Genomic DNA, 18,119 nt, shown 5'->3' on the forward strand with positions numbered 1-18,119 from the left:
CTGGTAGGAGGGATGCAATGATAGATAAGGCGGACAAGGTCCCTGGCCTCGTGTTGCTTACACTGTAGGGAGAGGGGCAAGAAAAACACCGAAGTCAATATGCCATTAAATAAGACAGTTGCAAGTTATGTTATGTAGTGTTAGGTAGGAAATAAATGGGCAGAGACAAGAACAGCAGAGAGGACCTATAAAGAGTGGACAGGGAAGGCTTCTCAAAGGTGACATTGGCAATGCCATTTAAAGGAATATGTACTTTATTATGAAAAATTCTCCACTGCCACCTGAATCAGGACCAAACTCAGTGGCTTCCAAGATTTTTCACAGCCTGGCTCTATCCAACCTGTGGAGCCTCATCCTTCACCATTCCCCTGTCACACATGCTATGTTCTGGTCACACTGAACTACTTTTCATTCTACTGAATGCTCCAGGTCTTTGTGCACTCCTCACTGGGCTGGCTCCAGTTCATTCTGCAGTCTCAGCTCAGTCTGTACTTCCCCAAGGAAGCCCTTCCTGATTTCCCTAGACTGGCTCAGGGAGCCCCACTTCTGGAGCCGTTTGTTTCCTATTCCGTCAGAGCTCCTGCGCCAGGGGCCAATCTTGTTTGGTTACATCTCTGACTCCCAGCACAGAATCCAGCCCACAACAGATGCTTGGTAACCATTTGTTGAATGAATGAATGTTGTCTACTGTGCTGAGACCCTCAGCCAAGTCTCCCTTCTGGTTGTGAAAACTCCAAAATTACCATGTAATTAATAGTTTTACAGTCTTGTGGGAAACAAATAGGATTAAGAAAAGTGTGGTTATTGTATATTGTTCTTTGATAAGTACACGAAGATCTGTGCGTCCCTTCCCAGAACACTAATTATATATATTGCAGCAAGAAAAGAGAACTGGTAATGATTGCAAAAACTGTGTGACAAGTCTCTTTGTCCAGAAATTATGCTTGCCAGCTGTTTAATGTTTCTGTTACAGAACAGGGATGGATTTGCACCCTAGTGCCTCAAACGAGATTAGAGAGTTGTGATTAGACATGACTATGACCCAGTATCTCTATGCAGGGAGGCATGTGGGAAGGAAACACAAAGGCTGGAACACCTTCCTTCTTTGAAGCAGCTGCCCAAATATGCTCACAGTACTAAGGCAATTCAAAAGTCCAAGAACGTTTGACAATCAAAAAACAAACTCCCCTGTAGGCACCTGGCTGAAGGCAGCGTGGGTAATACCTAAATATATAGCTGTGTGCTCTCTTGAATTGGAAATAAAGAAATAGTAAAAACGCTTTGGTCTCTGTCATTTAGTGTCCTGAATTTCCTGTCTTCACCACATTTAAACGTTTTTCCTGTCTTGACATTTTAAGGTCTTAGCCTGGCGAAGCTTTTAAAGCCCTGACTTTGAAAAGCTTCTAAAATATTTCTCCTAAGACCTAGTGTAGTACCAGGTATACCAGGCACACAGAGGTCCCTAATTAGTGATTGTTGACATGGTGTTGAACACACAAAGAAACTGAGCTACTTTGTCTGGAAAAGAGAACTCCTAGGTGAGAGGAAACAAGGGTGGTAAGTGTCATACTCAGTTCATGAAGTTGAGGTGGGGACTATTCACTCCCCTGCTTCCTGAGTTGGGCTTGTGACTCACATGGCCAGTTAAAGCATTGCATCTTCTTACCAAGGTGATTACTTCACCAGGCCCAAACCTCAGCAATGAAACAGTTATTGAGCGTGTCTTGGAACATTTGAGAAGGAAAGGGTATTTTCTATTGAAGATACTAAGAGAGTGAGTTACAGATCTTGAGTTGCTGGTTGCCTGCTTGAACCACCAAGGAAATGGCTGTCCAGGAATGAAGCCAACACAGAATAAAGCAGGGCCAAGAGATGGAGACTGCAGAACCAAGTCCTTGCGGTAATAGTTGAGCCCCTGGATCAAGCTATACCTGAAGATATACCCCCAGACTTTTTACTTAAGTAAACCAATAAAGTTCCATTTGGCTTAAGGCAATTTGAGTTGTATGTCTGTCCCTTGTAACCAAGAGAATCCTAACTGATGTACCTATCTCTCATGTAAGACTGCTGTGAAGCTCAGATGAGAAAATGTATATGGAAGCACTGACTATCAAGCAGTAAGAAAACTGAAGCGTTTCTTATTGTTCCTGTTCAATGGAAATAACAATGATGATGATAATAATAATATTAAGAGGAATGGCATCTTACCAATATTCTTCCCCTCCAGCCATGCATTTTTCATACACAGGTCCCTCTAGCTCCCGGGGGCTGGGGAAGATGGCTTCATGATGGATGATGATGGTTTTGATGACTTCATTGATGTGTGCCTGGCAGGACACAGGGTCCTGCCCATCAGGGATATGCATGAGGGTAGGCCCGAAGCAGATGGCCAGGTTGTAGGGATCCATCATGTTCTCGTCGCTATACTGGGAGAGGCTAGGAGAGAGGAGTTACCCACAAGTCATCTGGGAAAGGCAAGTCCTCCCCCTATGTTTTTTTTCTTTTGGGGGACTCTATACAAATCCAGGAGGGTTCCATGTTCTCCTTTAAAAATAGCATCTGCAGAAGCCTCAAGATACCCCCTCCCAAAGGAGGCCAGGCCTGAGTCAAAAAGGGGCCCCTTGGCCAGACACTCACTGGTTAAGGAAAGCGAAGAGGTATCTCATGACCACGATGACCACGCGGGGAAGGGTGACGAGAATTTGTTGGATCTGGTGCACCCTCTCAGCTGGGTTCTCCAGTTCTGTAATATAAAGGGGCTTTTCAGCGTGCCTTTCATCCTCAGAGAGCAAAACAGCAAATGTTCGCTTGCCACATCTCCTGTATCAGTCCACGTGGATGGGGGAAGACAGCTCTACTCTTGATTCAGGGGATCATAGGTGATCCTGGCCTGGCCAATCAGAGCATCCATCTCCCTGGCTACAGGGAGGGGCTGGAGGTGTGGCCTAATCAAGAACCAATCAGAGTCGACTCTTGGGACTTTGGTTGTGAGAAACCCACAGGGAGGTGCCCTCTTGGACCTGGGTAGAGGGAAGCCTGGAGCACAGTGGGGGGCCCCGAGAGGAGGATCCCACCTAAGAGTGAAGCTGGCATAGAGATGGAGGGGGCATATATCTGCTGATGCCGTGTGAAGGTCTGAGTCCAGCTGGACCTAAGCTTTCCAGGTACCCAAACAGTCCATTCCCTTTTATGAAGTAAGCAGGTTTAAGCTGGGTTTCTGTTACCTGTGAGTCCTGACAGACACAGGCAGGGACCATGTTTTATTAAACTCTTTACAAACACCAGCTGCAGCACAGGTCTGACACATAGTAGCTGCTCAGGAAATGAACATGGAATAAATCACCACTTCTCAAACTACCTATCAGCCAAAGTCTGGCAGATGCTTGGGATCTCATCTCTGACCCCTGTTTCCAGGTCATCCTAGACCTGAAATTTGCTCAGGGCCCTGCACAGGAACAGGATTTTGGGGGGTTCTGGAAACACTGGCTGGGCAAGTGATACAGGGCTCAGACAGGGTCAGACCTCTGCAGTCTAGAATAGAGCTTGCAGTATGAAGGTCAGGAAGGATGAGCAGGGAATAGTGTGGAGGGAAGGGGGAACAGAAGGGTCTTTTACACACACAATAAAAGAGAGCTCAAACCTCCCTCTTCTCTTGCCATCTCCAGGAACACTTTACTGACTGCAAATATCTCTCAGAGTACTGTGAGAAACACCCCAAATGAAACTGGGTGTGGGGCAACTTTTCTGTGAATCAAATTTAAAAGTTTATTCTAAATGAGTAAAATTCTAATATTCTAAAGTTGAAAGCTTAATTTTTAAAAAAATTTCCAAAAGGTTACTTTGGATTTGGGTATCTCAGAGTCAAGGTACCATGATATCAGCCCCCTAGACTGGGTTCCTCCTGATTTTATCCACAGAAACATAACAGTTTCTCTCAACTAACTAGCAATGTCAGAGAAAATCCCCAGTCAACTTACTGTCACCATTTCCCTTGCTGGTCATGCTGCTGACCTGACCTCTAGACCTTCCACGGCTCCCCATCACCCAAGGGGAAAAGCTCTGGAATGTTTGCAAGGCATTCAAGGTCTTCCCCCTCTTGCTCCATTTTCCCCTTCCAACCTCTTGCGCCATGCACAGGCTGGGACACCCTCCTGCTGGTCCCACTGGGTCTATGTCCCTAGCCCTTCTCAGGATCCCCTGTGCCCATTCCTCCTGGAACACTCTGCTCCCAGCACTCTCTCTCTTGGCTCTGATCTGCGAAACCAAGTCTTCCTCTGGTTCTCCCCTGAGCTCCTTCTCTACCCAGGGGGTGTGACATGCCCATTAGCCCTTTCATTATAAACCATCTTCTTATTTCTGCTTTCAGTTCTAAGAGGATGCAGGTCACACTTCCTCTTTCATAATATCCCTCCTCTATGCCTAGCACAGCAATGAGCCTGTAGCTCTACTCCAACAATGATTTGTCAAAGAACTGATCATTTCACCTGGGAAATACTTACTAATAGTAGATATCAAATCTTGAAACCTTTCCTTAGGAAAGAGTGGGTTTTCCAGTCCTCGGAAATACAGTTTTAAAACACCAGCGACTGAATTGATATCTCGTTCATTTTGATCGTCCACAAGGGGGTCTTCACCTGAGTGGAAACAAGAGACGAGATGATGTTTCAGCTTGGGAAGGAGTCAGAGAACGTACAGATGGCAGAAGAGATGACCTGGCCCAGGCTGAACCACAGGAAAGGCAGATGGGAGAAGTCTCCCCCACATATGAGGCCCCCTGCTTCAGCAAGTTTAAAGTTCTCCCTGCAACTTCTTATTTGAAACTGTTTAAATCTATAGAAGAGTTGTAAAAATAAAATAATGAACACCCATCACCTTTTGCTTACACTCATCTTGCCATATTTGATTTCTTGTTCTTTCTGTATTTATATTTATTGTTGCTCCACTATTTGAGATTATTTTGTAGACATCAAAACACACCACTGCTAACTACTTCAACAAACTTCTCCTAAGAATAAGGATATTCTCCTACATAACCACATTATTACACCTAAGAAAATTAACCATTCAAAAAGAACATTTCATATACAGCCCACATTCAGACATCCCCAGTTGTCCCATGGTGTCTTTTACAGAACTTTTTTCAAAAGACAAGATCTAATCAACATTCACACAATTCATCTGGTGGTTATTTTTCTTGAGTCCTTTAAATGTAAAATACGCCCTGATATTTTTGTTTGCTAGTTTGTTTTTTACAGTATCGGCTCTTTCTGAAGAGCCCTGGCCAGTTGTCTCATAGAATGCCTCACACTCTGGATTTGTCTGTTTTCTCATGATTAGATTCCAATTAAATATTTTTGGCAAGAACACTACATGGGTGATGTTATGGACACCTTAATGCATCCCATTAGAAGGCACATACCTCAGGCTGTCCTGCTGCTGGTGATGCCAACCTTGATCACTGGGTCAAGGTGTTGGCCTCCAGATCTCTACATTATGAAGGTATCTTCTCCCACTTTGTAATACGTATGATCTGTGAAATGGTACTCAAAGTGTCATGATGATGCTTTGAGACGACTGTGTGCATGTAGTGCCCAATATGTTTCACCCAGTGGTTTTAGCATCCAGTGATGACTTTAGCCCAAATCAATTGTTCCACTGGGGATTGCAAAATGGTGATTTTCTAATTCTGTCATTTCTTCTCCATGTATCAGCAGGCATTCTTTTGTAAAGAAGAGCTGTCTTCATGTCCCCCACCCTTACCCCTTTATTAACATTTCTACGAACTTGTTTTTGTAATTTTTAACTGAATTGTGATTATCTATTACCATCACTATTTTTTAGAATACTTAAATTGTCCCAAATTTGGCCATAGAGTACACTTTCTTGTGTCCTTTTAATGTGACCTCCAATGAGCAGTTCCTTGCTTTCTGGACAAAAAAAAAAAAAAAAATCCCCAATTACTTTTTACTTTCCTTGATCCAGATCTTGAATCAAACATTTCTCCAGCAGGCTCTGTTTGCTTTTCATAGCAAACAAATATGGTGTCTTATATCGAGATACCAAGATCTAGGTATTAGGTGTGCTCATTGCTACAGAAGAGTCGTAAAGAGCTTCCAGGTCCTTTCAGTGGATAGAACTAGAATTTTTTTTTTCATGAGTTCATATTGATGTTTCTTATTCATAAAATAAGGTTTTCATTACCTTCACTTATTTTGTATTTGTACATTTTTTCTTACCATAAAAATCTTGGTTCTGAATAATATTAGTAATAAATATATTCATCTGCCTTATCCTATAATACACAATCAATAGTGTAACAGTTTTAATAGCAATATTACTACTAACAATAAACCTGCTACACACAATTTGAGATTTCTTTCCAGGGCTTTTGTTTATGTTATTGGTTAGTATTTTTATCTTCAAAGTGTATCCCACTAAAGAGATATATGGTCAGAAGACAGAAAGTAGATCAGTGGTTGCCTAGGGCTGGTGGCCAGGGTATGGAGGATACTGGGAGGCACTTGCAAATGGGTACAAGGTTCCTTTTGGGGAGGATGAAAAAGTTCTGAAGTAACATTATAATGATTGCATAACTCTGTAAATATAACAGAAACCATTGAAATGTATTTTTTCTTTTATTGATATATAACATTTTAAATATTTATGGGGTACATGCAACTGTTAGATGCATAGAATGTGTAATGATCAAGTCAGGGTATTTGAGGTATCCATCATCTTGAATATCTGTCATTTCTATATTTTGGTATCATTTCAAGTCCTCTCTTCTAGTTACTTTGAAATACACAAAATAGTGTTGCTAAGTATCATCACCCTATTCTACTATCAAACCTGAGAACTTATTTCTTCTATATAATTGTATGTCTGTACCCACTAACCAACCTCTCTTCATTCTCCACTCCCACTCACCCACCCTTCCTGGTATCTGGCACCTATCATTCTATCCTCTGTGTCTATGAGATAAAGTGTTCTAGCTCCCACACAGGAGTGAGAACATGCAGTAATCTTCTTTCTGAGCCTGGCTTATTTCACTTGATATAATGTCCTCCAGTTCCATATGTGTTGCTGCAAATGACATGATTTCATTCTTCTTTGTGGCTGGATAGTATTCCACTATATATTATACACCACATTTTCTTTTTCCATTTGTGTATTGGTGGACCCGTAGGTTGCTTCTGTATCTTTGCTATTGTGAATAGTGCTGCAGTAAACATAGGAGTGCAGATATCCTTTTGATACATTGATTTATTCTCCTTTAGATAAATACCCAGTAGTGGGATTGCTGAATGGTATGGTAGTTCTATTTTTAGTTTTTTGTGAAATCTCCATGCTGTTTTCCATAGTGGCTGTATTAATTTACATTCCCACCCACAGTATATAAGAGTTCCCTTTTGCCTGCATCCTTATCAGCATCTGTTATTGTTTGCTTTCATAATAATGGCCATTTTAACTGGGGTGAGATGATCTTTATGGTTTTGATTTGCATGAAATGTATACTTTTAAAAATGGGTGAGCCTTACGGTATGTAATTCAATAAAGCTGTTAAAAATGTATGATCGGAGTACATGTTCAAAAGTTACTCTCTGTAGTTATCAATTTGATAAGTGGCATACTTGGTTTTCTTTGTATTTTAGGTATTAAATTTCTTTTAGAAATCCTTTTTTTAAATTTACAGTTTTGAATGCACAAAGCATTTATAGGGTCCAGAAGTCAAAAGTTGCACTCAGAGAAGCCCTATCCTTATCCTTCTGTCCTCCATACCTTATATTTAACCATTTTCATTAGTTTCTGGTTAGTCCTGCTGTGTAAGCAAATACATAGGCCAATTTTTAATATCCTCTTATTTCTTACATAGAATGTAGTATACTTCTAAATAAACTTCTTTCTTCACCTAACAAGAAATCCTGGAAATCCCTCCACATTAGTTCGCAGAGATCTTCCTCTATTTATTTTTTTTAAAGGCTGCAAAGTACTCTACTTCATGGATAGACCATAATTTATGCAATCAATCTCTTATGGGTCAACATTTGACTTCTTTCCACTATTTGGTTATTATAAATACTGCCACAGTGAATATTCCTGTGTTTTTGTATGCATGGAGGCAGATCTCTGGGATCAGTTCCCAGAAGTGGAATGGCTGGGTCATAGGGTAGACATATACGCAGTTTTATCAGACAGAGTCAAATTCTTCAATGGGGCTATGCCATTTTGTATTCCTACCAACAACACCATCTCAAGAATGTTGTTTTCCACAGCCCTGCCCCTGGCATATTGTCAGTGTTTGGAATTTTTGCCAGTTGGACAAGGGCAAATGGTATTTCAGGGAGCCCTTTTCAATTTAATCAGAGCTGCTAGGCAGGTTCACCACTGTGAATTTCCATGGGGGTGGTAAAAGGCAGCAGGGAGCCTTCTGCTGCTTTCCTGAGATGTTCAGAGACATCCGCACAATGGATGCTCCTCCTCCTGAACAGCTAAGAGCACCTCCAGGGCTGGCAAGCAATGAAAAGCAGAACTGGAAACTCATCCTTGGATCTCTTTACTCTGCTTCCGTGGGAAGTGAATACATGTCACTGCCAGGGCCTCCCTAGCCCCAACATGCTTCAGTATGAATTAGAGAATGGTCCCCCTGCCTTCCTGCACCAGGGCTTGCAGTGTACAGAGCATGAGCCAGAGTTCAGTTCCCATCTGTTCTCTTGGCTGGGCAGCCTTGTGCAGTGTCCAGTGTGAACAATCATGCATGGTGGCCCAGATACTGGTGTTGGATAGGTCAATTTCTCAAATGTTCCCACTGGAGGAGGTGAGAATGCTGCCTCCATAAGACTTCCTTGTAGGGAAGGAAGAGAGAAAATAAACACACCAAAAAATTGCCTGTATTCACACAGCACTTCTCAAGTGAGAAGAACATTTGTACATACTAACTCTCCTAACCCTTACAACAGCATTGCATGTCACTAAGGGAGACATGGTTCCAATACCACTGTTCTCTCCTGTGGGAGAGCTGAGGCCCTGGTAGATGAAGCAATGTGCCCACAATCACAAAGTCAACAACAGACACTGGCAGCTCCAAGGTCTCATAATCCCTGAGAGATACGCTTTCTTCTACCTGTGATTTTTGGATCTGTCTATCTGTATGTATGCCTGCTTATGTAGGTAGGTATATATTTACCTACTTTCCTTCCTTTCATCCTTTACAGTAAAATCTCAACCTTTTTTTTCTCAGTAAAGAAGTTCCTATGAAATCCCAACTTATAGAACAAAGCTGTCTTAGTTGAACTGGGGTGGGGGATGTCCAAGCCTCACCTCCTCAGCCTCCCTCTCTATTCCTGTAGCAGCCTAAGGAATTCAAAAACCGTACCATATTGAACTGTTTCCCTATTAGCTCCACACATCATTCCTGTGGTCTCATAATTCAAAAACACATGGATATTTTCCTCAATGTTACCTAGTACTAGCTCCCGTTGTTAAGCATGATTAGTATATTGACTTTACATATGCACACATACACATACATACGCCATTAGTTCTTGCCATTCCTCCTGCAAGGCCCTCAGTCCATAAATTGAGCTGCCCAAACATTCTTTTCAACTAGCCCAGGACTTTGGCTCTCTGCAAGCTAGTCAGTTTTGGCTCTGAGAATGGAATTCCAGAGCTGGAGATGAGCCGGATGGTTCCTGTGAATGATGGCTTTCTCCAAGAGGAGAATTAGAGCTAACATTCCAGGCAAACCTGAAGGAAAGACACGTTCACACTTGGCTAGCTAATGTCCTGGGGAGGTGGCATTGTTACTGAATTGCTCTGCCTGGAGCTTACTTTTACCCAGATCACCTGGGCGTTGCCAAAGGCTTTAAGACAGGGCTGCGACCAGGGCAGAGACTGAGCACACAGTGTGTGCTTAAAGGCTCTGTCAGACCTGCTGCTGGAAGCTTGGAGTCAGTCTCTCTCACGAGGGCAGTTCTCTCTGGCCACAGGTCCTTAAGCCCCTCGACATGACAACCCTGCCCAGCATCTCCTGGTTCCATCCCTCTTCTGGAGGCAGGACCCAGATCTCAGAAGGGGCAGATCCAGAGTCAAGAGTGTGCCAGAGCCTACATGGCATGGCTTTAGCCCCACATCCAAACCCTGCGTAGATCTGCACAGGGGGAGAGAGCCATTGCCTCCTTGGCAAGGCACCCCCTCCACATAAGGAGAGAGCTCAGCACTCCCATCTATGCATACAAAGAGGTCACTTAGAGAGGTTTGTGGGGGACCTTCTGGGAGACAAGAGCAGACCACAGCTCACTCCACAGCTCAGCAGCTAATTCTTGCCTTTTCATGATGTGTGTGTGTGTGTTTTTTTTTCTCTCCTTCATTTTGCCAGAAGATTTATAGGGAAAGCTCAAAACTTGAGCAGTGAATTTAAGATTTACTGACGACAACAACAAAAAGAATTTCAACTAAAATTCTGGTTGAATCATATGAGAAGGAAAAAAAAAAGTAGATTGAGGACTAATAAGCCAGGAGTGGATTTCCAACATGTTACCAGTTTTCAGGAGCTTAAGTTAAAGAAAACCTCGCTCCTTTCAACAGCCTTACGCAAGGAACCTTGGGAAGACCTCCACCCAGGGAAGGGAAAACAGAGCCAAGGAAGAACAAGACCCATATCCCTTTTAACAACTGGTGAAGAATGGGCACCCTGCAGGGATTCGAGGATTTAAATTTTAAAAAGAAAATGAAAAGGCTGGGGGCAGTGGCTCACGCCTGGAATCCCAGCTTTTCTGGAGGTTGAGTCTGGTGCATCACTTTGAGCCCAGGCGTTCAATGGCGAAAGCCCATCTCTACAAATAATACAAAAATTAGCCAGGCATGGTGGCACACACCTGTAACCCCAGCTACTTGGTGGGATGGAAGGGTGCTGAGGTGGCAGGATCACCTGAACTGGGGGAGGCAGAGACCCTGTCTCAAAAAATAAATAAATTGGCCAGGCACAGTGGCTCATGCCTGTAATCTCAGCACTTCGGGAGGCTGAGACCGGCGGATCACGAGGTCAGGAGATGGAGACCATCCTAGCCAACATGGTGAAACCGTGTCTCTACTAAAAATATAAAAAATTAGCCAGGTGAGGTGGCACACGCCTGTAGTCCCAGCTACTCAGGAGGCTGAGGCAAGAGAATCACTTGAACCTGGGAAGCGGAGGTTGCAGTCAGCCAAGATCCCGCCATTGCACTCCAGCCTGGTGACAGAGGGAGACTCCATCTCAAATAAATATATAAAATACAGGAAGAAAGGAAAAACATGGCATACTGGTTTGGAGAGGAAATTTAGTCACGAGTTAAACCATGTGGGATGTGAAGAGTGGGCGAGAAGAGAAATATTGAGCTGGGCCCAGGTTTGGGCCACCCTGTCGCCAGGGAAACATGGAGATAAGCAGGCTGAGGGCCAGGAAGAGGGAAGACCCTAGTCTGGGGAGGGGTGGGAGGAGGCGGCCCTGAGTGTCAGCCAGGTTAGGAGCCAAACCCAGGGCATACGCTTGGTGAATGTCAAGGAACAGAAAAGAATAGTGAGAAATCTGGCACTGGCCATCCCAGAAAATCCAGGAAAGGATTTTTATAAAACAGACATACTAGAACGATTCTTTTAGAAGATAGCATGCTTCATTGTCGACTCAGGTGGAGCAGAAGGACCAGGCTGGCGAGAGAATGAGATTCGTTTTGGAACGATGGGGAGAGGGAGTGAGGCCAACTGCATTCGTGAGGGAAAGAAAAAGGAGAAAATATTTTTTGCAGCGGAGATTTAGTTCAGGTGTTCTCCACCCAGCTGGGCTCTGCCCGAGGCGATCCAAGGCTTGTTAGGAGCAGAGAATTCTTTTAAATTGCACATCACCCCTGCAAAGCACCAAAGCAAGTGACAGGAGGTGCTGACCTTAGAAAATCACATTCAAGAAGGAAAAAAGCAGTGCTACCGGGGTAGGGAAAGGGTAGGATTGCCTGTGGCAACAAGGTTACCTATAGAATATGGAGAGGCAGGGAAATGCCAGGCAAAGTGGTTGCCAGGCTGGAGGCATCATGCAGTGAGTTTGCCCATGAGATTCAAGGCAGGGTGACAAGGCATTCTGTATAATGGGATGAGCCCAGGAGGAAGGAACCAGCAAAGATTCCAGACTATAGTTCTGTTCATTGTAAATGAACACAGGGCAGCAGGGGTGTAAGAAGTTGGGGAAAACTAAGCAGCAACATTATGGATTGGACTGTCCAGTGCTGCCAAGAGAGGCTCAGAGTAATGGCAAATGATACTTGCATCATGGACGCGGATTTTGCACATGCTGTTTCCTTGGTTTGGAACGCCCTTTCTTTGCCCCTGCTTCCCCTGGCTCTTACTCTTTAAGCCTCAGTTTAGGCATTTTTCCCAAGGAAGCCTTCCCTGGCTTTGCTATTCCTCTCCACTCCATCCAGGCTGGGCTAGGGGCTCCTACGCTCCCCATTGCCTACTCCATCATTGCACTGATTATACTGGCTGTTGGCTAAACTGGCTCCCCTACTAGTAGTGACCGTGTTTTGTTCATATTGCATTTTCAGGTCCTAGTCCATTACCTTGTACGGTATAGGGTTCAGTGCATGCTTGTTGAGTGAATGAATACATGGCTGAGTAGGAGCTTCGAGCAAGGGGGTCCTGGGGCTCCCTGGTTCTAAGCACCCAAGATTCTCGAGTAAGCTCCAGAAACAAAGCTCCCCTAGACCCTAGAAGGCCACTGAGCATGACATGCAGACAAATCTCATTGTCTCCAGATGGTTCCAAGCCAGAGTGCCTACATCCACAGAGGGTCTGTGCCTGGGGGCCATAGCAGTACTGCTTGGGGCTGCAGAATGCTTCCTCCACCGCAAGATGGAATGGAGATGACTGGGAGACAGAGAATTTGTTCAAGAGACAGCTCCTTTGGGGTGGGAGGGGAGCTAGGTAATAAGTAGGAAGAATTCTATGGGTGGAAGCACACAGAGAGGCCTGCTCAGAGCACAGCCAACAGGGGTAAACCATACCTTTTGGGATGTGATGTACTGCTAGTAAAGGGGTATGGGATTGGGGTCCTCAGTGCCAGAACCACTCAGAGAAGGCAGTAAATCAGAGTTGAGACGGGGTGGACTGTGGAGACATGACCTTTTCAAATACTGGAAAACTGCAGGCAGATATATTATGTGGGATACCGATATTCCAACTCTTCTTTCCTCCCCTGGGATGAGGTTATGGACTTGCTAATGCTAGGTTTTGTTCTAGAATCAGGGAGCAGGATTGAAAATATTTCCTCAAATGAAAATGCATGGATTTTCCATTTCAGTGTAGCAGTGAGATAAGCACTAAATATTCAAAGGCAGAGGTGTAAGAAGAATTGAGCATTTCCTGACCCAGTGAGTCCTTACTTGGCTTGGACACTGTCACTGGCCATCTGTTCCTATCAGGGATTCTGAAGCCCAGAGAGGCTACACCAAATATATCACATGTGTCCTGGTCTAGTGGTCCACCTCACTTCTAATAAGCTTTCATATCCTTGCTTAAATCAAAATGGGAACTAGGTCACCTCTCTAGGGGTAGAGGGAGTATATAATCTCTTCCTCCCAATGTGTGGCTTGCCAAAAACACCGCATAAAAAATTAAAAATTAGGATATTCTAAAAGTCACTCAGTGTTTTCTATGTTCTTCCAATTCTAAAATGTAGCATCCTTTACAGATTCACGTAAATATTCCAGAGCTCTTTACAAGGCACCCTTTCCCAGCAACCACTGTGCAGCCCACTGGAGAGAGTCACCCATAAGCAGTAATAGTAGTAAAAGCAGTAGTAGCAGTAATTGTAGTACTGGTAGCGGTGCTGGTGCTGGTGCTGGTGCTGGTGCTGGTGCTGGTACTGGTGGTAGGTAAATGTTAAACAGTTAGCTCTTTGGCAGGAAACAATTAGAACTTAGTTTTTGCCAATTTCTGTGGTGTAAACATTCCAGTCATGCTTATTCCAAGTACCAGGACAAAATCACTGACTGTGAAGTTGGAAAGAGATGTGCACAATCAGCTCCTGCAAACCACTGCAGGCCAGCTTCTGCATACCACTGGCTCCGAGACACATGTGAACATTCACCCTGGCTTCCCCTGGCCACAAGCTTAACACACAAGCTTAAGATGGTCACTCTGCACCCACCTCTCTCAAAGGAATTTTTGATGTCATTGACTTCCACCTGAGATCCTGGCACTCTGAAGATCCCCTGCTGCTGGAGTCCTAAAAAAGAAACATACAGAAAAAGAAGTAGTAAATCCATGAGACTTTGAGTTCATTAGACCACTGGGAATACCAGTGACTCTGCCCATTGCTTGTCCCTTTCTTCCCCCGATTCTTTATAACAGAGTCGTTCCCTATGAATGTCTCCAAAAATGGCCTGCACGGTGAAGTACAGCTGGCCAAAATCCTGGGACACATCTGCTTCATAATCTGTGATCTTCTGTTTCAGCTTAAAGGAAAAGGCCACAAGAAGTTTTGTATCAATACCTTTCCTTCCCTGTACACAGACATGTTCTGCCTTCAAGAAGAGCTAGACTCTAGAGTACATTCTGGCTGGGACTTGGGAGAGGTTAAATTAACAAATCCCAGACACCATTACTAGGTTGGTGCAAAAGTAATTGCGATTTTTCCCATTCAAAAGTAATGGCAAAAGCCGCAATTACATTGGCATTAACCTAACACCTTCATGGAGCTTATAATCTAGTAGTATTAGCTGATTTACTGGCAAACTCCATTCGGTGCTCAAAGCACAGAGCTGCAGGTTTGAGTTCTCTTGTCCATGCCCTTTCTACTCTCCGGTTTTCCTAGTTCTTGGATCCTCTCACCATGATCTCCATCCCCCAACACACTCAAAAGCAGCACTCAGAAGAGCAGCTGCTGTGTGCAGTACTTTCCCCCTCAAAAGCAGAGCTGTGACGGGAAATCTTCCAGGACAAATTAGAATCTCATTTCCTATCAGAACAGCCTAGCACCTGTTCTGCATATTGCTGAAAACACTGGCCCAAGATCCAGCTTACCATATAAATTGATGTAACGGATGCAGCTCTCGACTACAAGTGGTATAGCTTGTCCTGAATCCTTGAGAAAAGAAAAATCGTGAGTTTTATGGGACTTGACAACCACCACAGGAAAAAGACATTGCAAACACAGATTACAGACTCAAGCCAGAATATTAGTACCATCAGATTAGTAGGAAAACAAGCAAGGAACTGCTAATCCTAAAGTCTCCACAGACAGTTACAACAGAGAGTCTTCAGCTGTGTGCACAAAAAGGCATAGCTACGATCATTTTAAAGAAATGCTCTGTCTTCTTATCCAACTGGAAAGGAATCTGGGCTCAGGAGGCCTGGCAGGCCCACTTGGGCAATGGAGAGGGAACCACCTCATGGAGGCTGCTGGAGTTTGGCCTTGAAGAGTTCTCTGCCTCCCCCTCCACTTTGTCCCAACTCAACACTATTTTCTCAATGCTCAAGGACCAAGTCCTCATCCTATTTACCTGATGTCAGAATTAAGGGCACACCACGGGAGAAGCAAGGCTGGCCCCCAGTGGAAATTTTGAGCTCTAAGAAGGGAAGACCAGTTCTACTCATGAAGTCACAACTAAACACTCAGATGCATACTGCATTTAACAATAAATATGTCACAGGGAAAAGCTCTAGAGGCAGCCGATGTCAGCCATTGGCGATCTAGGGGCCAACCTTACTCTAAAAGGCTGAAAACGATGCAATTCTCAACACAGGCACCTGGGATGTGAATGTATTTTCAATGACATCTTCCTAGACTGGTCTACAGCCACAAATGATTATGGCGAGGGGAGACATTTTCTTTTGGATTTCATTATTGGTTGACCTCTCTGTTATTCCAGGTCACTTAAATAGCATCAAATTCTTTTAAACTTTCTTTAAAAGGGGCCAAATCAAAGGCCTAGCCTTCTCACAAGGTGAGTAAACAATGAGGCACATGTAATATGCTCTTGTGAAGACACCATGGATTTGGATACGTTCTTGGCTCCTCCACACCCCACCTGTGAATTCTTTCCTTGATTGACTGTGCCCAGAGACAGGACAAGAGTATGGACCCATCAGCAACAGGCAAGGTGGGCTCTGTTCTGGAAGTCAGCACTAAAGACAGTTTCCATCACGGTGAATGGGGCTAACGGGCCTTTCTAGTAAATACCTGGTTCCTGGTTCGAGCATTTCTTCTTCCTCTGATAACAAAAAATAAACAGGCAGCAGAGCAGGAGAAAAAGAAAAGATTATGCAGGAATAAGATCAGTTAGAGTAAGCAGATCCTTCAGAGTCCGTGAACGCCGAAATGCAATGGCAGCCAGCCAAGGTCCTGGGGAGCCTGTCAAACAGCCGGCCTGTGGGGAGGGTCACCCCCGAGCCTGGGAGCCTCATGGGACTTCTGGAAGCCGCCCAGCCAGCCTTCCCATGTGGCTGCCTTAGCTGCCCTCCCAGACACCAGTTGACACGGGGGCCTCTTTCAGTCCTTGTGAAAGAGCAGCAACTGTGTGGACTGGACCCATTCCCGTTCCTGTACCTAGCTTCTCTTCAACAAAAGGGACTGTTTATGCCCGCATGGACAAAAGCCTACCTACGACCCCATAAGGTATGTCCAGCTGCCCACAAAAAGGACAGAAATACACCTTTATGTCTACTGGAACAATGTCCTGGAATTCAGCTCAAGAAACCTCATTGTTGGTAAAAAGTTCAATTCTAACGAGATAATGTCTACAAGGTGCCCTTTGGATAGAGACCCATAGGATTCCACCTGATGCCAAATTCCAAACAGCTTCCCATGTTTCCCTGCCATACACCCTCAGTTGCTTTTCTTGGGTATCCACTTGACTTTGCTCTCCTTCCTCCCCTCTTGACCCTTACACTGGCACTAAGGAATACAAAAGCTGAGAAAGGCCTGGAGGAGGAAGGGAAGTTGAGTCAGAATGCCTTCATGAGCTTGGGGGAGAACGGAAGCCTTTACTTTCACTAAAAGCCACTGATAATGCCCATTTTCAGGGGAGTGCCATCAGCTCTTTCCACTGTGCAGCAGGTCTGTCTCTGGGGTGAACACTTGTCCCATCCAGGCTCCTGGAGGATGTGTGCTTTCTAGTTAGTGTCATCTGTCCAGTTCTCAGCATCTCAACAACTGGAACTGTCTGCTACCTGACATGCTGACTAAATCTACCAGAATCCCAGAACTGAGTAAACAGCCTGGTCGAACAGGTTCTATGAGCAATATGCTAAAATTAATGCTAATAATCGTAGGTAATACATAGTGCTTACCATGTGCCATCCAGTGCTCTAGAAACATAACATATATTGGCTCATTTAATCCTCCTCACAAAGGATCATGAAGTAGGTAATTATCATGCTTATTTTACAGAAACAAGATGAGGATTCTCCCCTTGTCCCAGAGGTGAACCTCCTAGGCTTCAAAACTGGCTCTTACAAAAATGAGTTCTCCTTTTGTCTAAGAGGAGGAGGAAAAAACATCAAGGATTTTGAAAGGCTTTTGTTTATTCAGGTAGGATCTGAGAAATGTATAAATCAAACTCCAGCAACATTTACTTATGATTATTAACCCCAGGGATGCTTCCTTGTCCCTCTAAGCCATTATAATTGTGAAGTCCCAGTGATGTTATTTTACTAAAAACCTTTTCACAGGTGTGGTTTTTCAAAGCTGGGGACTCTTAGTTCAATGTTCTTTCAGATGGCATGTGGATTATAATAGAAAATTAAAATCCATTCTCAATAGTTGAAGGATTGAATACATTATACTGCCTTTTCATTCTCTGAAACTTAATAACCTTTCATAGCAAACTGTGCTGTAAAACATCGTCCACTTAGCTCATAGTAGGTGCACAGTATGAGTTTGTTGAACTGCACTGATGGTATGTGATGAGTACAGTGTGACTATAAAGCAATGCAATAGTAAGGCCAGGTGCAGTGGCGCATGCCTGTAATCCCAGAACTTTGGGATACCAAGCCAGAAGGATCCCTTGGGCCCAGGAGTTCAAGACAAGCCTGGGCAACATAGTAAGATCCTGTCTCTACAAAAAAAAAAAAATTGTTTTAATTAGCCAAGC

At 44.1% G+C, this 18,119-nt stretch overlaps 1 protein-coding gene across 3 annotated transcripts in view; it reads right to left on the reverse strand.

The window, feature by feature from the left end:
- The window catches only part of SRGAP3 (SLIT-ROBO Rho GTPase activating protein 3), a 269,429-nt gene that overhangs the window by 30,921 nt on the left and 220,389 nt on the right, over nt 1-18,119 (reverse strand). For 2 of the 3 annotated variants that reach the window (XM_077993349.1, XM_015130344.3), the window contains exons 13-17: nt 15,049-15,109; nt 14,174-14,251; nt 4,500-4,634; nt 2,638-2,743; nt 2,209-2,436 (exon numbers count right to left, since the gene is read on the reverse strand). In XM_077993349.1, coding sequence (XP_077849475.1) covers nt 2,209-2,436; nt 2,638-2,743; nt 4,500-4,634; nt 14,174-14,251; nt 15,049-15,109 — 608 coding nt within the window. Of the gene's footprint in view, nt 1-2,208; nt 2,437-2,637; nt 2,744-4,499; nt 4,635-14,173; nt 14,252-15,048; nt 15,110-16,207; nt 16,239-18,119 lie in introns of all 3 variants that reach the window. The other variant, XM_015130346.3, reaches the window with a different exon arrangement.

This window comes from Macaca mulatta, chromosome 2, assembly GCF_049350105.2.
Source record: "Macaca mulatta isolate MMU2019108-1 chromosome 2, T2T-MMU8v2.0, whole genome shotgun sequence".
In the NCBI taxonomy this organism is placed as follows: Eukaryota; Metazoa; Chordata; class Mammalia; order Primates; family Cercopithecidae; genus Macaca; species Macaca mulatta.